Source organism: Amphiura filiformis, chromosome 10 (genome assembly GCF_039555335.1).
Source record: "Amphiura filiformis chromosome 10, Afil_fr2py, whole genome shotgun sequence".
Classification (NCBI taxonomy): Eukaryota; Metazoa; Echinodermata; class Ophiuroidea; order Amphilepidida; family Amphiuridae; genus Amphiura; species Amphiura filiformis.
The window spans coordinates 16,996,625-17,021,941 of record NC_092637.1 but is presented as its reverse complement, the minus strand read 5'-3'; the positions used below and the strand labels follow the sequence as shown (position 1 = coordinate 17,021,941).

Genomic DNA, 25,317 nt, shown 5'->3' with positions numbered 1-25,317 from the left:
AATCCTGGGGGTTCCAAGTAGTGCCGGTGTCGGCACCGTTTTTTGATGTCGACATATTTCGTATCTTGGCGTCGACATACATTTGGGTTCCGAAAAAATACCAGGACTTTTTTTTCCATGATTTTAGGAATATTTTTAAAATTTTAACCTAAAAATATCTAGAATATCAATCACCCTGAGTGTTATATGCTCACGGAATTGCTGGCCGGGCAGCAATAACCCGTGTAGCTACCGGTCCGTGATAGTTGGTTGGCATGCGGGGGGTCAAAGGTTCTAATCCCGGGGGTGCCAAGTCAAAAATTCTTCTTCTTGACTTTTTCGTATCGTCTTTGACTTCCGATATCAAAAAGCAGGGTTCAGTGTTAGGGTTAATAAGGGTGCTGTGAGTGTTGACCAAATCTGCTAGGTAGACCAATTTGGAGTGTTTGGCATGTCTTGGGAGTGTCCATTTAACGTATTGTCGTGGTGTACATTTATTCCACAGCATCCGTTCATTAAAAATGCCAAACCAGTAAGTGTACTACGAGAGATGATTGCCGAAGCCAACGACATCCGAGAGAACGAGAGACTAAGACAACTCAACTCTGAAGAGAATGACGACAATGAAGATGGTTCGGTAAGCTTATCTACCACCCTCCCCTCCTTCTGTCATCTTTGGAGTCATGATAAAACGACACTTCCTGGTTACCTTTATCTCAGAAGGGCATCATAGCAATTGGGGCACCGAGCTTGATTGATGTGGCACCAGCCATTTTTGGCAATTTTCATTGGAATTTTCCAATGGGGCTATGCCACTGCCTTGCGTAGTGAGCCTCAGCATTGGATCTGTGGCAGGGGTATCCAGTGATGGATCAGACTCTTGTTCACCCAGTACAATCCTGGTGCAATTGTTGAAATTTCTATCTTGCTCATGTTCAATTACTACAAAGTCAACATGATTTTGTTTTCTTTTGCCATCCCAATTGAACTTTTTATAATATTACCAGACCCTTGCAGTCTGAACCCTTGGCACCCCTGGCTATGCCATTGGGGTAGCAGAGGGGGCAGATGTGTAGATATATTGCACTTACTTTTTGTTTTTGTTTAGAAGACTTCTGTTTGTACTGCTTTTCATTTCACATCAATGTGATATGCACTAGCTTCATGATTAGGGACATAGTGTTTGGGGAAGTTAGCAATTTGTGTATGCAATGTTTAATTTGCACCCATGCATATATTCCATTATTATACAATGCTATGTTCATGCACTTTGGGGTTAAAAGTAGAGAGTTAGAACACAATTATCGTAGTACACACTTGAGTCATTTTTGTTCACAGTTCATTTTCACACCTGTTGCTATGGGAACAATGCTATATTTGAACCTGCATTTCATCTGGTACTTGTTTCTTTCTTATTTCTTCTAACATAAAACAAAAATGAAGGCTTCAAAGCAAACTAATAGTCCACGCCATGCTTTGTCGCCATGGCAACCTGTTATGAAGCCCTCTAGGGGCGAGGTAAGTGATGTTTTAATGCTGCTCCATGTATGGCAAGCAAATTGAACATACCCCTGAAGTTACACAAGAAAGTAGTGCATGATATAGGCAATTGGCTGTAATATTTTGATGGGACTTGCAGAGCAACTTTAAAATAGTGGTCCCGATCCCCAACTGTAATTCTTGCTGTAAATGCGGTTAATCATAACCCTAATCCTTACCCTGAAATGTAACCTTGACCCAAGTCCCAACCTCTTGGGAGTGGCGGCAGTCATTCTAAAGTCTTCCGAACTTGGCTTCAGCATAGGAAAGTAGCATATAATTGGGTAGAAATTTGTCAGGCTGAGGTGTTCTTTATTACTTGAAGTTTGAACTGTTATGACAGTGTTGTTAGTGTCTGAAGTAATTGCCAATGGGCTATTTCCAGTTGAAGTCCATACACCCCCTGTGAGAGACATGACCTTAAGCTTCCACATAAGGAGTGTGAATTTCAAATGGGGTTACCTGAATGAGTGACTCCATTTGAAAGCTATACACCCTGTGCAGGAGGTTACGGTCTTGTCTTGCATAGGGGGTGTATGGATTTCAACTGGAATTGCCCAATGTTTAGTGAAAGTTTGTGCATGTAGTAAGCAGTCTGGAGTGATTGATAATTGGGCATTCCATTTAAAATCCACACTACGCCAGTACGCTTGTGGAAGATTTTGTAAATATCTTTACGTGGGAGTATGAATTTCAAATGGAATTATACAGCTCCATTGAATATCATACATTCCCTGTGGAAGGTATTTTCAAAATCTTTGACAGGGGTAGTGTGGATTTAATTGGTTGTTTAGCCCAATGTATCAGTGAAGTATCAGTGAAGACTGCAGTATAATAGCCAGGTTATTTCAGGAGCTTATTTGACTGAGGTGTTTGTTAGTATACAAACAGTTGTTGATTTTAAGAGTTGCAAGGAGACTGGTGGTGGTTTGTTGATAACCCTATCCTTAACCAGCAAAATGCACATGGCTTGGTATCAAGCAGTTAAGTTAACTCAATCGATAAGGCATTCGACTATGGTGCGAGAGGTTGCGGGTTCGAACCCTGGCGATGCTCAGTAAACTCTCGTGAAAAATTGAGTTAGCTTGAAATTCCCCTGGACAAGGAACTTGCTGCTAATTGTCTTGTTGCAACCCGTACGAAACTCGGGGAGCTGATCCTGGTTGCAATGGTTATTTGTGGAATGTCTAGGGTGTGCGCTCTTGTAGCAGCAAAGTCCCTGATTTGTTGTTAAATGGTTTATGGAATGATGTGGGCCGTAGTGGTCAGCGACAACCTGTAGAGTGTGCTGAGGCTTGTGGACCAACGCCTAGGCGTTGTGCCTGTGCATAGCGCACTATAAATCACTGCGCTTTTTTTTATTATTGACTATGTCAAACTGAGCTATTGAGTTTTAATTGGTTTTTGCTGTTATTGTTTAGTTTACTTTGTTATGTGTTGTTTGCTTGTTTTTATAGTGAAGTATAGGATACCGAGTTAAATACAGCAAGTAGTCGGCGCAAAAATATACCAATCTTTTTTGCAAGTAGCAAAAAATTGATTTTTTTTTCCCTTTAAATTGTGGTATATCAGCAATAGTTGCACCCCATGTTTGTAGTATCCCCATATTTCGGTTCACATTTTGTGAACAGTGCATTGATATTTCACATTTTGCCAATCCCCAGCACAAAATACCAAAACCTGCCGTTATTGATAGTTTTTTGTCAATTATTTGTCCATGTCCTGTTCTCCTGTCTTGTTTTGTCTGTCTGTGTGTCTGTCTGTCTGCTTGTAGGATGATTCGGATGACTATGACAGAGTAGGAACCCTTCTTGACATATATACTATAGCGGTAAGATAAAGGTTTAACTCCATGGGCACTACATCCTTTCTTACAAATCCCCTGATTGGTTAATTACATTGTATAATTGTCTAAGTAACCAATCAAAATAGAGCTTTTAGATTTCTCATAAATTTTAAGTGTAATCCCCTTCACCCAACTGACTATTCTTACCATATCTCTGATTGGCTCAATACATGATATTGCCCTTTTTGTAACCAATCAAAATAGTTCTTAGAGGCCGTTAATCGGGCCAGTAGTATCCATGGGTTAAACTGGTGAGGTTATGCTCCATATAATAATAATGTGCTATATCAGTGAAAACCCATACCCCTCTTATAGAATACATAACCTTAATCTTCCTCGCAGGGAGTGTGAATTTCAGATGGGGTTGCCTGAAAGGGTGACTCCATTTGAAATCTACGCCCCTGTGTTTTGGAGATTAAGGTCATGCCTCCCATAAGGGGTGTATGGGTTTTCACTGGTTTGAATGATGCATGCTGTCAACATGGTGTTGCCATGTATGAATCAAGCATGTCACCTCTGTGAAGGCATGATACTACAGAGGTACAAACATTCATTCATGGTCACAAGAAGCATACAAATGAAGGCTGGCCCAGGGGCCAAATGAAGACAGAGCCTGGTGAAATGTCAAGGAAAGTTACTCTTATGTAAAAGGTTTGTATGCAAAGACAAATGGCATGTTTGTTGCATGTGTAAGAGCCTTACAGATTTTTGCCCCGTCCACTTGCCCGTCAGGCAAGTCCATGTAAAAATCCACTTCCATAAAACTTTTATAAACCTTACTAAGCATTACGATTAGTGCCGTCGTCAACATGCCTTATGTCGACATAATGTCGACATCGGCACGTATATCCCGACATGTCGACATCAAAAAAAACAATTCTAAAAAAAAAAAAAAAATTTAATTTTCAAAAAATATATTTGGCCAGAAAAGCAAGTTATAGGCCCAAATTACTTGTTATTCAAGGTTGGAAACCAGATAAATACTGCTACAAAGTTGGATATTTTGATTACCTTTGCTTCTATTGAGCAGTCAGGGACACATTGAATTAGTATGCATTGCTAGTTGTTCAATAGAAGTAAAAGTAATTAAAATGTAAAACTTTATCCAACTTTTTTTTTGAGTAGCAGTAGTTCTCTGGTTTCTAACCTTGAATAACAAGTCATTTTTGGCCTATAACTTGCTTTTCTGGCCAAAAATATTTTTTGAAAATTAACTTTTTTTAAATTTTAACGTCGGTATACGAATTATATCGACATGTCGACATTAAAAAACGGTGCCGACGACAGCACTAATTACGATATGGTAGTCCCCAGACAAGGCGTACGTTACATTCAGTACAGGGTATTTCTTTTTTGAGGAATTCTCTTTTACATGTCGATTTATGTCATGTTAAGTCAAGTTGTCCGCCGGGCAGACATGTCAGTGTTTTTGGTTGCCCGTTGCCAAATAATGGTTGTCCAGGGCAGAGGATTCTGTGAGGCTTGCATGTATCTTTAACAAATGAGTATATATGCACTGTGAGATCCATCTACTTCAAGGTTAGACTGGCCCCCAGTCTCGGTTTGGTTCCATCTCTGGATAATGTAACAATAAATAATTACATAATGCCCTATGAAAAAAATATGAAAAGTCCTGTAACCCCCCCCCCCTTATTTTCTTCAATGCCAAAAACCCATTCCTCTTCTTCCACAAATCGGCGCCACTAATTACATCCACCACAGTCAACCATGCAGCAATATAGAAATATACTCGTATTATAAGTGAACTCGAAAGTCCATTGAGCGCTGATTCCGAGACTGGTCCAATCTGTTAGAGATCTCCTTCCAAATATTCGTTCAACGAAGCACGTTGTTTCCGATGTCAATTACGAAAGCCCCGCCCCAGTTTCAATTCAAATATGGTAGCACAAAGCTATGCAGCGGGATGTGACGCAAGATCGGATGGGACACTTGTCAACAACTGAGAGGTATTGAGCTCAAGTGGCACGCGTCTGATAGACCCATGGTACGCGCAATAATAAAAGGCAACCACTCGACTCGGACTTAGGCCTATTGTCCATATTGCGTATATTATCGCGTGCGGTTTGCAAATGTTTGCACATTATTTAGCTAGGGAAGCCTTTTCAAATATCCCCGCGCTGCCGGCTGTGTTGATTGGTCGGATACAATATCGTTGTTTTAGTCGCTTACACGAACGTTGATGTAGTGAAAACATGGATGTGGTATATAGAAAGATTGTGTGACTCCAAATCCGTAAAAGTGAACTCCCAGCATTTTGTGGGAACTTCAAGGCAAATTGCTTACAGACTGGGAGGGTCCATGTATTGGGTTGATTTTTAATGCTATGTAATCTACATTACCAGTCGTTCTCCATGGACCCGAGGGAGGGTCTACTTCAAGGTAGGTCAATCCGACATAGTAAAATTGAAAAAAAAAATTTTGCATGCAGAAATGAAAGACTAATGGGCTATACAAGTTGACATCCATACATCCCAATGGAAGAAATGACCTAATCTTTCATTTATGGAGTTTGAATTGCAAATGGGGTTACCGAAATGGGTAACACCATTTGAAATTCACACTCCCTGTGTGTGAGATAAGATCATGTAAGGTCATTATAGTGGGTGTATGAATTTCAACTGGAAAAGCCCTATGATGTACAATATTTATGTAAAAGTTGTATATTTTGTGATATGTGTATTGGCTAGGCCTGTTATCGACTGTCGTATGTGTCGTATTATCGTTGATATGACCCTAAATCCAACATGTCCTTTTTCGACACCTTACGACACAAATCTAAAAGAAAAAAATAATAAATTTCCATGCTATTTTGTCCGAATAAGCTTACCGTACGATCATGTTTTCATCAGAAAGTCAAAAATTACCTCCCGAAGTTGACCCGACCCCGGAAGTAGAACAAACCAGGAAGTATGTTTACACCGGAAGTCGGCAATCATAACTCATTTCGGCGTGATTTTAAGCTTATCTATCGACTTTTTTCAGCATTTCATTACGAGTTTTGACACGCGTTGATTGTCGTATTTTTTCCCCGACGAAGTGTTGAATTAGAAATCATGTGTCGATAACAAGCCTAGTATTGGCATGAAGAAATGCATCAAAACTAGTACAAATATTGCTGGCATTGGTGCAGTGATTCTTGAGGTATCGCACTACTACAGACCGCAAAACAATTAAGGTACCAGTTCTATTTTACCCAACGAGAAACACACATTATTTTTTACCAGTATTGATATGTTACATTTGAGGTGAATTTTTTATTGGTCTTGTATGTCCTTATAAGGCCAAAAAAAAAGGATTGTCTCAAAGCCTGCACGCGCGTTTGTAAAATCGCCCAATTTGAAGAAAAAGAAATGCGGAAATTTTTTATTTAAAAAAAAAATTGTAGTTTTTTCCGGAGAAATTCGCCGAAAATCAGATTTTTTTCTCAAAATACTATAAAAATTCCAAGTTGGGAATTAAAAAAAAAAAAAAAAAAAAATCGCATTTCGTGATTTGTTTTCAAATCGCTCGTGAGCTTTGAGACAAACCTTTTTTTTTTGGCCTAAGAAAGGACATTGTTGTATCATGTTTGATATCGAAATTATTGTGTAAGTTGACTCTTTTCAAATATGTATTTTGATTTCCTCTAGGACAATCCTTTTGAAAGATATAACAGTTCAAAATCATAAATGATGAAAAGACTTCTGGGACACCCTGTACTTTGGCTAGGTCCCATGCCAGACCAACAATCAGCTTAATATTATCTTCACTTTAATTTTTTCTCACCAAATTATATATGTTTGAAATTTGTATGTAATTTTTATAAACTTTCAAAAAGTTTTAAGTGGTTTACCATTTTCTGACAAAACTTTCACAACTTGTTTATGGTCACATGTATGTTTATTGGGTAGTATGATAGCAACATTGATACCATGCATGCAATGCATCATTTGTTGAAGAGACTGTCATAGCATCCGTTGAAGAGACTGCCATTGCATGTGATAACAAGAATAACCCGTTCAGTATTTGTCGTAGATGTGTAGTCATTGATGGCGCTTTTTATGTTGCTTTTTGTCCCTGCCTCGTAGGAGGAGGACGATGATGACGACGTGGTGGTAAGAGTAACAATGGTAACCCACACTAGGACTTCAATCATCCTCAACTCTCTGGGCACAGTTCCTTAACCCCAATATGCAGCTACACTCAAAGAATGACCTTTGGATGTGTTGGGTACAAAAACTCATACTCCATAACTTGAGGTCAAAATTTGAACTATGCTTGCTTAATGGGGGTCATGAACTGTGCCATGAGAGTGATAGCATCTTGGCTCTTATAGTGCCACTGCATGCTGACTGACTGCATAAGAACATTTTCTTTCTCAAAGGTTCAATTTAGTGATGTTTAATGGAAATCGTCTGCATTTTGCACACAACTTCAATGTGAATCAATATATTTTTGGTGCATGGTGATGTCTGGGGTAGGGACGTGGGCCTTGTACTACTGAGTGAGTGACAAGAAGTTGAATCTATTTATTTTATTTATAACATTCGGCCGAAGCCAGGCTAAACCCAATAGTGCTCAGAGGCTACTAAATTCAAGGGATGCCATCCAGATATGATGGGACAAGGATATGGGAAGAGGTCCGATTTTAGATGCAGGAGAAAAACCGGAGCACCCAGGGAAAAACCTGTGAGGACGAGCATGTATGGGCAACCAAACTCACATGTGGCACCGTGGGGAATTGAACCCCTGCCACAGTGGTGAGAAGCGAGTGAGAAGACCACTACACTAACCCGCCATCCCTTTATTTCTTTATTTTCTTTTAATTGATTTTGAACCATTTTTTAGTATATAATGCAACAATTCTCTTTTCCGCTATGGAAAAAGCATGTAAAGCAAGGAAAATCATTATCCTTTACAAAGCATTTTCTTAGCAGAACTATGGCATACTCGGCAGTGGGGTTTGACTCCCACCCTTTTTATTTTATCCCCACCCTTTTTATTGAGGCACCCTTTATACTGAAAATTCCTGACACCCACGCTTTTTACTGAGGCACCCTATATACTGAAAATTCTTGCCCCACCACTTTCTGCTTTTTCCGCTATTTGTAAACATTGAAGAAGTCACACGCAATTTGGTTCGAAGTAAATCAAGTACGCCGAATTCTGGATGTGCGAGTCTGATGTTTTTCTCTCCATTAAGTTGATACATTACGTGAACAATGCAAATTATATGTGAAAAACTACTACTGTACTGTATAATAAGCATTTTAATGAATAACTGTACTTTTATGGCGTTCAAATGTTGTTCTTGTCATGAAAACTTGATGTGCGCTGTGTTCAGCGACTATATCCTACTTCTTCGCTCAATCAATTATGCATGATTAATGACGTCACTCATATACAGTACGATCAATGTAAAGAAAAATAACACGTCATGGAAAATCTGACATTTGCATATCACTTCCGAGGAGGATATTGTGTACATTGCGCTGGACACTTGTAAACAAGCGCTAGCCTGCATCAAATGGAATTTTATCTTGCGACATGGTGTGCGAGTTTTGGCGATTTTTCTTGGAACTATGATTATTTTATCATTCAATAAAAATATACTGTAAGTTGGGAGAAGACCCACGCTTTTTATTTTAATCCCACGCTTTATATCATTCCACGCTTTTTACCCAAAAAGTTTAAATCCCCACGCTTTCACCAATTTTCAGAATTTCGAACCAGCACACATTAAAAAGAGCTAAAAAGCATGGACTGCCGAGTGTGTATGGGTCACTCTACGGCATGTTAACTCAGTGTTAACTTAATACAAGGTAAAAACATTGCATGTATAGATGATTTGACATCAGTGTCTATAAACAAAGGCCAGGGACTCACTTATTGTTTATGCAGTTAATGTGCAGATCATTTTACTTTTCAATAGCATTTATGCCCTTTTGCCCGATTTAGCGTGAGTATAAAAGCGCAGCTCCTCAAGAAAATAGGATGTGTGTGTACTCCCTGGTAAAAAAGAATAACAACTGACAAGCAAATGTTTGGTATGTACATTTTACACATAATACACAGTTGCACACACCCAGTGTCTTAGCTAGCCACCCGTCTAGCCGTCATTTTAGACGGGGAGTTTGCTCCTGGGACGGGCACAATTAATGCCTTTGACAGATGCTACATTATAATTGTAGGTGTTGAGAAAGGCTATTGACTTTTTTAGTAGACCAGATTAGGAAAACAAGGTTATAGCAGCACATATTTGAACTCTTTGAACCCCCAATGGGCTATAGAAGTCTGGTAAATGTTTTAAAGGTCAAATTAGGACGGGCAATTCTATTCAAATGACGGGCAACCCTCAATTTCTAGCTAAGACCCTGCCTACACCCCTACTTGTCAAGTATGCAATAGGCTCTCACCAGCTCAATGCAATAAAGGTTTTAAAAACCAGCAAAAAACATTAAACTTTGTTTCATAGAGTCCATTGTTTATACAAATAATATCTCGCCTGTTTTTGCATGATAAAGTGTGTTTGTTGGGATTTGCATACTGCAAATAAATTAATCTGTCAGATATGGTATTGCATGAATCGATGGATACCTGGGATTTTTACTCTTAAAGCATGCAGCATGAGACAAACTTTGGGGTCTTTCTTGTATTTCAATGTAAATATGATAGGGAATTCACACTACATTCATCAACTTAGGCATGCTAACACTGCCCATAAGTTAAGCATGGTAACTCTTCACCAGTTTCAGCATGATACAAGTGTAGACAAGGGCCAGTCACCTGAACGCCTCTTTTCAAAGCCATTGAATCCTAAGTAGGAAAGAAAGCATCTACTGGAATGGCTCTTTTCAGAGCTACCATCTGTATTGTAGATAAGGGGCAATCTACTAGTACTATATTTCATATCAAATCAATTGTATTTTCCATCAATTCAAATCATCTCTCCATCAAAGATGTCAAGTGGCTGCAGCAATAGTCCTCTACAATATGCACACCAGCTTGTGCCCACCAGATCTGAAGGCACTGCTATCAAAGCCATTTGTAGTCATAAAGCTACCCACTCCAGCTTGTCCATGCCTTGCCATGCTCTCACAGTACCGGTTTCAAGAACCATATCTACTAGCAGGACCTTCATCCACACTGCAATTTGAAGTAGTCTACCAGCTGGAAGAGTGGCGCACAACAGATGGGCACACAGAACAACAGATTGGACTCCTAGACACCTAACTGGAAGAAGAGGGAGACAAATAAGGAGATGGAGGGATGAGTTTACAGCACTAAACGACATTGCTTGTTTGAGAATAGCTCAAGATAGAATGAATTGGAAAGTTGGTGAAGAGGCCTTTCTCCTGCAGGGGAGTGAAGTAGGCTGAAGAAGAAGGAGACAAGGGACAGTCTATGCTGTACCCCAAATAGTTTTGTCGTGAAGAGGTCAGAACTAATCCTGATGAAAACCTGACAGTTTTATATTTGACCTATGGTGACCCTGTTGAAACTAATTTGTTAAAAACAGGCCAAGGAATTTTTGGGAGAAGAAGTAAATTAATATCACCTCACATTTTATCATATGAGAAGAATTAGAGGAAAGAAGCAAGCATGTGCATGTATTATCGTAACTGTCTGTTAGTATATAGTTACTGTCTGTTGTTTTCCTCTCTTATGACAATATTTTACCTCCTTTGTCTTTCCACATACATGTAGGCATCTTTGTTTTCTATCATCCTTTCATACAGGTGTCCTTTGCATCAATGTAATTGGGTTATAAGTGGGGTGTGTTTGCGTGTGTGTGCATTTGTAAAGACCTTTAATCGAGGACGTACGCTTGAAAAATAACTTGATAACTAAGGACACTTAGAGCAATGGAGGACGTCCATGGTTCCCTTTCCCTACTCGGCATAATGCAAACAATGTAAATATGCATGCAAAACCATATCTCGTTTGCGGATGTAAAGTCTGGTTTCAGTTGGATAGTAAAAATTCAATTATGTCCACAATTAGGAGCTTCGATTCTGGATGTGGGATAGGCTTTTACGACAAAAGCTCATAACAATTAGTAAGTTTTTAGCTTGTTCGCCGTCGGACAAAGTTAGAACTGTCAAGCTTTGGTCGGGAGACGTGGGTAGTGTGGATTTTAAATGGAATGGCCTAATTAATTATACTGTTATCTTCGTTGGGGAGGAAAAATGTGACGAGTCACAACGAAAGGTACTTCTTGTCGGTTGCTACTTGCGTCTCTTTTTCCACATTGCAAGGAGCAAAATCAATCGATATCAGGCCATCATAATTGGCGGTCAATTTAAATCATCCCCAAGTCACCAAGGGGTCAGGAATGTCCTTCCATTGTTAACGGTTGGCTAATATGTGCACCTATACAAATTACAATGCTTTGTTGTCCACCACTTGATCAGGGTTTATCCAAAGCAAATATCAGAGCTATATAATAATCCTATATTAATCCTAGCTATCCTATTATCCTATCCAACAATAGGATTATTTAAAAGACCGGCATTACCAAAATAAGCTATATGTAGGAACCGACAAGAGGTACCTTTCGTTGTGACTCGTCACAAATTGCTATTGGCTTGTGGCCCCTGAACATGTTTAAAACAAAACTGCCAACAGGTTACATAGGAGGTTTTGCTTTAAACATGTTCAGGGGCCAAGGACACATACGAGGGTTTCCTGCCCAAGTAAGGGCATGTAGGGGCAAATAACAAATTTTACAGTCATCTAACATGTCTTTAACATCATCTCTCTTTGTAATCCTCCATGACCATCCTATAGGACCATGAAGAAGACCACCATGACAGCGGCACCATGGTAAAGAGGGGGAACACAGGTGGCAGCAAGCCATCCATGGAAGAAGTCGACTCAGGCACCTTAGTATTAAGCGGAAAAGGCGGAGGAGGCACCACGGATACGTTCATCGAGAAGGACGAGGGCACGATGATATCTCACGATAGCGGCACGATGATCGATCACAGCGAGAGCGGAACCATGATTGAGCATGGGAATTCGGGAACGATGGTGGATAACATGGAGTCGGATATGGGCACTATGGTGATCAATTCTGATGAAGATCTTGATGATGATACCATGAAAAGTAAGAAGCTGTTAAAAATCTTTTTTTTATTTAGGCCTAAAACAATTGTTTGATTGGCGTAACCGACCAACCCTAAAAATAGGCCTGACCATAGACTTTTGTTCTGAAACGGCTCTCCTCCAAGTAAAATCTGACATAATGAATTACATCCATAACCAACAAGGTGTGTTCCTGGTCCTGTTGGACCTTTCTGCCGCGTTTGACACGGTTGAGCATACTATACTTGTGAGCAGAATAGCAAATGAGATTGGCCTGTCAGGAACTGCACTTATGTGGTATAAGTCTTATTTTACTGGAAGGGAAACCAAAATTGTTATCAATAATGCTTTTTCAGAACCTCGCCACATGGATTACGGTCTCCCACAGGGCTCAATTGTTGGACCTGCGTCATTCAAGATTTACACTATTCCTATCGGTCGCATCATCAGAAAACATCACATCTCTTATCACATGTATGCAGATGATATTCAACTCTATCTTGACTTCAATCCGTCAGATGCTACTTCAATTCAAAACTCTCTTTCAAAACTCTCTGCATGTATCACTGAAATAAAACTCTGGATGACGGACAATATGCTCATGTTGAATGACACCAAGACTGAGTTCTTTGTAGCAGTGTCACATAATAACAAACGCAATATGCCGCCAGTTCATCTCCAACTTGGTACTGAAAGTGTCCACCCTTCAGATACTGTTCGCAATCTGGGCATTTTGTTTGACACTCACATGTCTATGTCTCCTCATATTTCCGGACTCTGCAAATCAATCACTTTTCAACTCCGCAATATCTCACGACACGCCGGTTTCTAGACACAGATTCTTGTCATCACATCATTAGAGCTCTTGTACTCTCTCGCTTAGATTACGGAAATGCACTCATTTTGGGATCAAACCAGGTGGACCTTGCCAAACTTCAACGTTTACAAAACTGGGCTGTTAAACTCATTCACTGTGCCAACAAACGTGATCATGCCACACCATACCTGAGACAGTTACATTGGTTGCCTGTACAGGAACGTATCCAATTCAAAATTCTGGTTCTTGTTTTTAAGTGTATTTATAACATTGTTCGCCATATCTTGCTTCAAACTTGACTGCTTACACATCATCTCGTAGTGGCTTGCGCTCGTCTACAGATACTACCCGGCTTATGGAACACAAAATTCATCCACGGAATCTCCAATCTGCAGCTGATAGATCTTTTTATTACTATGCACCAAGATTATGGAACAAACTCCCAATTGCTCTGCGCACTGCCAAATCGCTTAATATCTTCAAGAAAAATTTAAAATCATATCTCTTTCCAAAATGAGTTTGTAATTGTTGCATTTATATTTGTTTGCTCTGTCATTATTTTTTTTATGCTTGTTGATTTAATATTGTTTTCCTGTATCATCACACCCGCTGTGGTCTTTATGAAATGGCGGGTTATAAAAGCCTTGTTGTATGTATGTATGTATGTATGTTCTTATTTTTTTGCACAAAAATAAAAAATAATTAAAAAAAGATTAAAATTTAAAAAAAAAAGTTCCAAGGCCTTTATCATACGCAATTTACAGCTTAAAATGTGTGTAAAAAAATTTATTTAAAAAAATTGCTGACCGACGTACCCTAATTTTTTTTATGTTACGCCAATCAAACAAATTTTTTAGGCCTTATAATTTAGTGTTTTCCATGCATTGTACTGTTGAGAAAATGTAAATGGGCTAGTTCAGTTGAAATCTATACACCCCTATGCTGTTATCTTAATCTCTCACAGAGGGGTGTAGATTTCAAATGAAGACCCCCATTCAGGTAACCCCATTTGAAATCTATGCCCCATGTGTGGAAGATTAAGGCCATGTTTTCCATAGGGATGTATGGATTTCAACTGGATTGACCCAGTTTTGCCACAGTGGAAAAGAGAGGATGGTGAAAAACCTGAAAAAATGTCATGGAATTTCATTTTCAATTTCCAGTCCTGGAAAAGTCATGGAAATTTGTAAGAATGACAAAAGTTATGGAAAGGTGAAAAGAAAATTGTGAAAGCCAATCTATTTTAGACTTTGTATAATTTAGCAAATGTTAGAAATCTGAATTTTATATGCTCAAAGAAATGCAACAAATTTCACTGATACAAGCATTTTGATTTCAAGTTTTTGCCCTTATTTGACAGGTTTTGAGTTTTAAGGTGTTCAAGTGCAATCACACATCATTATGCCTCAAGTAACCATGGCGAGGGTGATTGATAGCACTCCTAAAAAAATACACCAAATGCTGGAATCATCCTGGTTGATTTACAAAAATACAAAAAAATTCTGTTCTTCCTGTCAGTCGTGCCAGGGTGCCAGCAGTTGGATTTTGAAGCCAGCCCTTAAAAACTTCAGTAATGCAACTTGTAGATAGTATTTTGTGATGTGGTTCCTGTAATGTTTTCATTTTCTTTCTAGGATTTGATACACTTGAAGGCAAGAAAGAAGACTATAAGCCACCATTCTTAGAATATTACGATCGCCAAATGGAGGCGAAGCAAGGCTCAGGATCAGGAGGTGCTTCCCAACCTCGTAGCCCTGCACCCGGACAACAAGCCGACCAATCAGCCGATGTGCCACAACGAGATGGTAGTGCGCAGACACCAAAAGAAATGCCAAGTCTAGAAAGACCGTTCTATGAAAATTCGGACAAAGTAAGTCTTAGTTTATAGTTTTTTCGATCAGGTGCATAGCTAATGGGGAGAATTCTTGCATATTCATGAGGGCCAATTGTTCAGTTGTGTGTGTCTAACAATTCATGCCAGCATTGAGTGCCTTACTCGTTATGTGATGTTGTGCGTCTCCACGTTTACACGTGTGTGCATAGCAGTTTCATCTCTCACACTTCATGGAATGATTGGCCTTCATTAACTGCTGATGCTGGGACTTTGCCTGTTACTGATTGATCTGCATCTCTTTAGTTGTTGGTTTAAGGTGGTATTTGAGGCATTATGGAAGTGCTCTAAGGATGTTTTAAACAGATTAATTGAGTAGAGCAAAGCACACTTATTTATTAATTAAAACTTCTTTTGCCTGGGTAACAAAACTCAGGGTAAACACTGTTTTCAGCTTGGCCCAGGGGTCAAACTTAAAACATCAAAAAATAAACAATACATATTAAAATACATTACATTAAGGGATCTAAAATGAGCGTTTATTATGCGTTTCGACAGTATTTTTTGTGGGACATGAGACCACCTCAGACCTATCGAATTGCATTCTGAATACTGAAGCATGTCTTTCTGATATAAAATAATTTTCATTTTTGAAAATCACAATATAATACAAATTTTATGACAAATTATAAAAATTTGATATTTGTCAAATTTTGATATATAACAGTCCTCAAGTAAATCATATAAATCTAATGATATATTCTTAAAGTGTATGTAGCACGGAGGAAAAGCCGACGGTCAATTGAAAATTTCGACCTTTCATATTGAAGATATGGATTTTTTTCCCAAAAAGACCTAATTTTTTGTGTGTGTTTTGGGGAAAAATCCATATCTTCAATACTGAAAAGGTCAAAATTTTCAATTGATCGTCGGCTTTTCATCCCACCTACATACACTTCAAGTATAAATCATCAGATTTATAAAGTTTACTTCAAGTACTGTTAAATATCAAAATATCAATTTTCAATGATTTGCCATAAAATGTGTATTAAATTGCTAATTTCAAAAATCAAAATTATTTGATATCAGAATGACATTCTTCGTATTCAGAATGCAATTCGATATGTCTGATGTGCTCTAATGTCCCAAAATAAATACTGTCCAAACGCTCATACCCCAGCCCTTAAGTATAAATCAGATTGCACAATTTAACAAATTTAGGAATACAATAAAAACTAGACCAGCTAGGCATAAAATTTGCAAATTAGCTCATTAATGATGCAATTATGCAAATTTACCTGGCCGCTTCACTATATAATACATTAGAACATATTAGAAACAAGTTTCAAGGCAAAAATATGCAAAATAAAAGTACCCTGAACATTTATGCATGGATTTTTATCAAAATATTGGCAAAAATTACATATTAATGAGCCTTTACAGTCATTTTAGCTCATTAACTATATTGATTATTGATCAAAACAATAAGATACAAAGAAAATATAAATTGTATTATGAAAACCGTATGTCTGATTTACTTCAAACAAAAGGCATATTGATCAGTGTACTCTGCCCTACTCAATTAATCTATTGAAAACATGCTCAGAGCATTTCTTGATTTCCAGAAATATCATCATATACCACCTTAACTAGTCATGCTAGAGTAAGCAGGTACCATGTGGGCAAGTAGGTTGAAGGTCAAACTGGACAGCATAAAAACATTATTGCATGGTGGGACGAACCTGATTCCTTCTCATCCATCACATAATGCCAAGAAATTAGTGTTGCCACACGTCGCATGATTGGACTACTTGGTGATCACTTGCAGCTACTCAAAAATTCATAATTGCTACTTGCCTAAAATTGGGCTGCTTTTGCAAGTATCAGACCTGGTAGTAATTTGACTTACAGTATTTTCCTTTCAATTTAGCCGAATAATAATTAACATAAAGGTTTGAGTCTCTGAAGCTACAAATTGCAATAACATTGGGGATTTTGACCATGTATTGATCGGTCAGTGACTTGCTATTAAATACCAGAAGTGAAGCGCTTTTCCACCCTATTGGGTGAATTACATTCTAAATTTGGGTAAACCACCCAAATAGTTAGTATTTGGCATGTTTTTGGACTCTTAATAATTTGGCTACTTGAGAGTCGTCCACCTTGACCTGGTGAGCCAATTCACTGCACCTTGACACTGAAAAGTTTTGGCAACACTGCATGCCAATTATCTGCATGAGGAGGCTTACTAACCTTGCATTCACAGCTCACTAGAGCAAAGCAAGTTTTCTCATTCTAATAGTGACCCCTATTACTACAGGGTACGGTGTCCCTGAAAGAACTGTATTGTTGGAAACTTAATTTTCTTGGTATTTGAATGCCCAAACCAAACATAACTAAATAACTGATGTGGTTGAAGAATTAATCATCACATAACTTTTTGAATTTTGACAATTGATCACACCGTTCTTGAAATATAATGATTTTTACAAAGTACCTTATTTTCAAACCTTTCAAATATCAATCAATGATCTGTGTATTTAAGAGCTGAGACGAATATTATTCGTCTCAGTTTAAGAGTGCAATCACTGTGCATGCATCGTCTAAAATCATTGATTGATATTTGACTCTGTGGAACAGATTATAAATTAGGTAGTTTTGTAAAATGCTTCTATTTCAAGAATGGAGCGGTCGATTTACAAAATTCCAAAAGTATGTGATAGAAGTTTTATTCGTTAACCCCGTCAACTATTTAGTTCTGGTTGGTTGGGGCACTAATTAAAAAAAATTCCCAACAATTAAAGTTTCCGATTGAATCATTTCAGATTTGCAGTTAATTTTGGGTCCAAACGATAGGCAAGAAGCCTCTGTTTTGTCTCTACAATGGGCTATTACAGTTAAAATCTGCACTAACCCTGTGGAATATTTTGGAAATATCTTTCACAGGGGAGTATGAATTTCAAATGGAATGAACACATACGGCAGCTCCATTTGAATTTCATGCACCTCTGAGAAAAATTCAACTTGAATCTTCCACAAAGGGGAGGGTGAGTTTCAAATAGAATTGGTAAATGTGTTTATTGAAATTCATACTCCTCCTGTGGAAGATGTTTCCAAAATGGAATGCAGGGTTAGTGTGGATTTTGAATGGAATAGCCTAATTAATAATAATAAGTACACTGAATAAAGCGCCTGTATATGTCGAGAGACACTCATGGTGCTTTACAAAAACAACCAATGTACAATCAGGGGTAGCACTAGGTTTTAAAACCTGAAAGTGTTAAAAATATGCGCTCAAATCCTACAATAAGGGGTTCTCTAATCTGTCAAGTATTGAATGTACCGTTTCAATATATCAGTATCAGATTTTGTGATTTTGGTTATGATGTGTTACTAATAAATAGTTAAGGCCCGGCAAAAAATGCGATCTCGCTTTCATGCCGTGATTCTCGCTATTATTATTAACCAACTATCTCTCTTTTTAAGAAAGTCCCCAAGCAGTGTACTTACTATTAAAAGTGTTACTTTATGCCATAAAGTTTGCCGAATTCCATAAAATGCAATTCAACTTCGGCAAAGTGCAGAATTCAACAACATTGCAAGTCATATGGACGAGTTAAAAAGCCATGCTTTACTCAATAAAAAATGACATTTCATTGCAAATGAGTTCAAGTTTAGGCCAAATATCATGATATTTATTGAATTACTGGAGTATTTTGACTACAAAACATAATTCAAGGGCAAATTTTTGTCATTTTTTTCTTCTACGGCCTCGTATTTCTACACACCCCCCGTGAAGCATTTCTGTCCGATTCCTAGAATTAGAAATTACCAACTCACATATGTGTGGTCATTCAGTACTGCAATAACTCAGTGATTCTAGACAATATCGCAATCTGTGTAATATGCTGGCGTGTGTGTATTTTATTTTTATTTTTAAATTACGTTACAATGCTACGGCGACTTCACTTCAACAATCATTACATTGCACTTTATGTTACATAATTTCTGGACGGGTCGTAAATATTGGAGATCGAAGCTTTTATTTTTCTTTCACATGTTTTCATTTTTCTGCGCGCATGAAAACCCCTGAACTGGTATGCAAAAATGAATATATGCGCTTAAACTTAAAAATATGCGCTGTACGCGCAAAAACGCAGGTTAGCGCGACCCCTGTGTACAATTATACAAACATATTATAACAATTAATGGCCAAACAGATCATCAGTGTTGTATAGTTCATGATATGCATTAAGTCAATTAAAGGCATTTTGGAACAAATGTGTTTTCAAGTTTGTTTTAAAACTACACAAGCTCTTGGCAGAGCGAACTGAAAATTGCAGATTGTTCCAAATGAGCAGTAATGGCATCATCTGAATTTATGTTTTCCTCGCATTGTGATTGCTTCACTTAATATTCTGCTTGTAGGGATGGCGCTACATGTAGGAACCATGGCTGCTGAACTTATTTATGTTATTGATGCTAAATATAGCATTTATGATTCAACCATAAACAGATATGAATATTAAAGATTCATTCAGGATTCATTTCCTGTTTTGTATTTGTGTGAATCTCGTGTAAGTCAGTGGTGCAGAGAGCTGTAAATTTGTTTTAGTTCCCAAAACAATACCACAGTTATAACTTGAGGGTTGACTAAGTATTGAAGGTCGAGGCAACCAAAAAGATAGATTTTCATTGTCTAAATCAATATAGTATTGCAAAATAGCACCTTGATATTTTGCAGAAGTTCAGCCTAGCTACAAATCATATACTTTGAAAATTTGCTTGATTTATTGTTATTAATGAGTTATGTGTTACAACGGTGATGTGGTTTCAGCCGTCTTTGCAACATGACTCAAGAACCACAGGACCTACAAATGTATATCTGTGATATTTAAATCCTTCTACAATCTACATGCTCGATATGAAATGATCAATGCAGTTTTTGCCAAAACTCACTATCATTCGCAGGATGCTGTGAACGACCAAATCGCAACAGTTGAAAATAGTTACTAACCTTAAAGTTGAGACCTACTAAACTTTGCTACTGTTTTGTAATTGTGTGAATCTTAAAGTCAGTGGTGCAGAGAGCTGTAAATTTGTTTCAGTTCCCAAAACAATGCCACAACTTACAGTTGGGACCTGCTTACTAGAAACTTGGCTATTGTTTTGTAATTGTGTGAATCTTTTGTAAGTCAGTGGTGCAGAGAGCTGTAAAAATGGTTTCAATTCCACCATCAATGCCACTACTGTTTCAGTTGAGTGCTTATTTTACAGTTGAAACCAATAATTTGGAAGGCTATAAAAAATCTCAGCATAATTATAGTCTTATAGAATACCCTTCATACCCGGTGTTTTAGGGGTAGGATTTTGAGGTAGGTTTGGGATTTAGGGTTTGTGTTATGGTTAGAACAGGTCAGTATTGCTCTGTCCATATCGGCAATATTTTTACAGCGTGTGTACCCCAATGTAGACCTCTGAGAAAAGGACCTTGAATGATAACAGGACATTTTTGAAAGGTTTAGCTGCATATGAACTATGATTTTTCACCAAGCAAGGTTACTTCAAATTTCTTTGGGACTAATGGTGTTGCTTGTGACTTTTCATTGGTTTAGGTGACTTTCTGATCATTGTTTTATTTGTTCATTAAAAAAAAAAAAAAAAAATTGTTGTGTTGCCCTCAACCGTCCGACCCTAAATCCTGAAAAATCAGGGTCGCAATTTTTTTTTTTTTTTTTTTTTTTAAATGATTATTTTTACAGATTTTTTCAAAAATTCAATGTATTTCACTTAAAATTAATATTTTATTGAAAGACTAGTCTTTAATTGATGTCTAACAGGTATCCAGAAGTCAAAATTGACAAATGTCCCTAATTGAAGAAGCATTATTTAATATTTGAGGGGATTTTAAAAACAGAAGGTTAAAAAAAAAAAAAAAAAGAAATCCGACCGTCCGACACAAATTTCCCATTTTCCCACTTGAGGGCAACACAACAATATATTTTTTTTGGCCTTATTGTGTGTGATACAAGTTACATCTCACCGGTGTAATAGAAAGAGCCAGTGGTACCTTTTGGGAGCACTGATGGTGATAGTGCTATAGGACATGTATAGATACTGTTTGTGATATAAGACATTTTTGAAGAAACACATCAAAATTAAAACACAATACAAAATAATTAACTAAATTTCAATACAGTACAATAGCTTACCCCTCTCTCCCCATGTTTGAGAACTAATCAATGGTAAAAAAATATCTTTTCTGATTTTTAATAAAAATGGGTGGATTGTGAAGGTATTCATCTCTATGTTCTTTGTAGAGTCTTCCAGGACTGAACTGTTATTATAAGGCTGTAAATTGATAATTAAACAATCAAAAACTCATAGGAACAACAATGAGAAAAGGGTCACATAGAGTTCAGATGAGGCAAATTAAGAGAGAAAACACTATCCAGCCCTCCTTTGTAAATAGGCGGTACCTGTAAGTAATACCATACACTAGGATCCACAACATGCTCATCTATCAGGGCACAGTTCTTTAACCCCAATACATTTTCACATTCATTGAATGACCTTTGAAAATTTGAGTACAAAAACTCATACTCTGCAACTTGAGGTCAAATTTTGCACTATGATTGTTTAATTGAGGTTATTGAACTATGCCATTGGGATGAGGCCATAGTGGTCCATAGTGATAGCAGGTATGTTGTTTCTCACATGGAAGGAAGGTATGGTAGAATCAGTCAACAGTTTTAATTATTTTGTGATGATCACCTCCCAAAGAAAAAAATGACTATCTGCTAGAAATTAATGAAGTAGATACATTATGTTTACTTTAGAGAGCAGAATCAGACTAATTACATGCTTCATCAGACCTTTGTATTGGTGTAATTATTTGCTTCACTGAAACAAAAGGCCATGCAGAGGACAGGTGTACTGCAAACAATGACAGGAAAGAAAGACACTAAAAAATTCCCATTTTATTTTGGTGTAACTTTTGCTGTGGGTGTAATGGAGATTTTTCTTTTAGTCTCAAATGAAAGCTTAGGTTAAGGATATTTATCCCATACCATATGTGACACGATCTGGTCCGTGGAGGCCAGGCAGCAAATTTCAAAGTGAGATAAAGGGAAAAATATGGAGTTAAAATGCAATAAAATACCTAAGAAAATATACATCACAAATCTTCATAACTTAAGAACAAAGTATGGTAGACCTTTTGTGTTTTCAGTATGATAGCTTAATGTTTGTATAAGGTAATAATTATATAGTAACTTAATTTTCAAAAGCTAATAATTATATAGTAACTTAATTTTCAAAAAGCCTCCTTTGGCCTCCTTGGACCAGATCGTATCACATATTTGTTGCGTTTTATTCGCATATATGGGTAGTTATTCATGTCTCGCATGTTAGGAGCATTTTGATCAGTTTTGGTTGAAGTCATGTTTGAGAGTCACTTTTCTTGTAGCCTTGGGCGTCAATCCCGGTGGGGGCAGGGGGGATGTGTCCCCCCACCTTTTCGACAAATGACTCATTTTGGTTCTTTTCAACCACTTTTTGCCAATTCAGGCCGATTGTCCCTCCCATGTTTCAAGCCCAATTGGCGCTAATGCTTGTAGTAGGCCTACTCTGTGTACATGAGTAGTTGATCCTAATGAAAATCCCAGAAACATCCCTAACCCTAGGCCGGATCTATTCTTACACCAAGAATTGGTGTCATTATGTCTTGTCGCTTCCTGATGTTGAGGGCAAATAAATTCAAGTTTCAACAGTACACAGCAACACCTTCCTTGTTGTGCATGGTCACTTGGAGAGTCACTTAGCTTAAAGCACCCATTGCACAAGTAAAGCATTGAACCCCATCCAAAATCGCAGAAACACCCTAAGCCTAGGCTGGATTTATTCTTATACCAAGAATTGGTGTCATTATGTCTCGTCGCTTCCTGATGTTGAGGGCAAATAAATTCAAGTTTCAACAGTACACAGCAACACCTTCCTTGTTGTGCATGGTCACTTGGAGAGTCACTTAGCTTAAAGCACCCATTGCACAAGTAAAGCATTGAACCCCATCCAAAATCGCAGAAACACCCTAAGCCTAGGCTGGATTTATTCTTATACCAAGAATTGGTGTCATTATGTCTCGTCGCTTCCTGATGTTGAGGGCAAATAAATTCAAGTTTCAACAGTACACAGCAACACCTTCCTTGTTTTGCATGGTCACTTGGAGAGTCACTTTATAGCTATCAGCACCCATTGCACAAGCATTGAACCCCATCCAAAATCGCAGAAACACCTTAAGCCTAGGCTGGATCTATTCTTATACCAAGAATTGATGTCATCATGTCTCGTGACTTCCTGATGTTGAGGGCAAATCATTTCAAGTTTCAACAGTACACCCCAACACCTTTCTTGTTGTGCATATTGTGCATCACTTCAGGAGTCACTTAATAGCTTACAGCACCCATTGCACAAGCATTGAACTCATAATCTAAAATCTCAGAACCCCCCAAGCCTAGGCCAGATCTATTCTTATACCATGAATCAATGTCATCATGTATCGTCACTTCCTGGAATAATGCAAATATTTCATTTCAGTAGCATCAAGTCCTGCACATGGGTAATTTTTACTACGTTTGGGTCTTATATAAAGCCATTTTGTAACATTTATTGAGGAGGATGCCCTCGATATTTTTCAAAATTCTGTTTTTTACATGATTGTAATTAATGTATTTTATTAGAATAACATACCCTGCAAAAATCAAGACTTTAGGTGCTGTACTTTTGTCAAAATCCAAGATTTTGAATAAAACACAGCTAGGAACCGTTGTTTACTTATAATTATAATAGTTGAACCCATACGTGATGTTCATAACACAGTACGTACATGGTGTGCGGGACAGTCATACACACATCAAAGGAACGACTGACGGAGTGACACGCATTAGCGATGTCTGCGCTAGTAGTAAATTCCAATTTTCATAGCATTACCAATAGTAAAAGCTAACATTTTATGGAAAAGAAATACTAATCTATTTTGATTGAAATGTTTAGGCAGAAGTTAAATGGATTATCATTAAATGGATTATCATTACCATTACATGGCAAGTCTCAAACGAGCCCTGGTAGCTCCTATGGTCTCAATATCATGCATCATATTATTGGTAGACTACTTGCTCCATAATATATGATTACTTTGAACACGTAATGAGAATAATAAAGGCAGACATCCAAATAGTGTCTTAGCCAACCAACCATTCAGCCATCATTTTAAACAGCCAATGGGCTATTCCAGTTAACTCCATGCACCCCTATGGAAGATATGACCTCAATCTCCCACACAAGGAGTGTAGATTTCAAATGGAGTCACCCATTCATGTAACCCCATTTGAAATTCACACTCTCGTGTCTTCCATATGGGGTGTATGGATTTCAACTGGAATTGCCCAATATGCTTGTGTAATCAGCAAATTAGCCTTTCACAGATAAGAAGACAAATTATAATTACATCTGTTGTATAGGTTTTATTTTACTCCAATTAAATCTATTAAGGTTGGTCCTGGAATTATGGAAACTTTTGGGCCTCAAAACTGTTAATTATTGGCCTAATTTTTATAAAAGTATATATTATTTAGAATGCTAAGGAATTGGTGAATCCATCCGTGAGGTCAAATTTGGGCAAAAATGCGAAGTTGTGGAGCTCACAGATAGATTTGTCAAATTTGAATACTTTCATATACTTTAGACCAACAATTTACAAGATATATGAGGCCCGAAGGTTTTGTAATTCCAGGGTTAAGACCAACCTTAAGTGCGTATTAATAACAGGCATTACAACACATGAAATCATTGAACCCATAGAAAGCTGCTGAAGCTCCATTTTAAGGTCAAAATGAAGTGAGCAATTGGCTGTTCCAGTTGAAATCCATACTCCCTGTACTATGTAAGACATGACCTTAATCTTCCACACAGGGAGTGAGAATTTCAAATGGGGTTACCTGAATGGGTGAAATCTACACCCCTGTGTGGGAGATAAAGGCTGTGTCTTCTATAAGGGGTGTATGGATTTCAACTGGAATTGCCCATTAGCTCAAATAAGTTGAATTTACTTGACTTATGTATTACATTAGGCCAATAAAAAAAATTTGTTTGCTTGTCCTCGAATCACTCTCAGAAATTGGGTCGATTCGGTCGGAAAAGTTATTCGCTAATGTGCTTCAC

The 25,317-nt window shown here is 37.8% G+C and overlaps 1 protein-coding gene across 1 annotated transcript in view; it reads left to right on the top strand.

Moving 5' to 3' along the window:
• LOC140162575 (serine/threonine-protein kinase 4-like) overlaps nucleotides 1-25,317 on the top strand; it is a 49,714-nt gene that overhangs the window by 19,576 nt on the left and 4,821 nt on the right. The window contains 4 exon segments of the mRNA XM_072185834.1: nucleotides 485-616; nucleotides 7,453-7,479; nucleotides 12,155-12,473; nucleotides 14,903-15,138. Coding sequence (XP_072041935.1) covers nucleotides 485-616; nucleotides 7,453-7,479; nucleotides 12,155-12,473; nucleotides 14,903-15,138 — 714 coding nt within the window.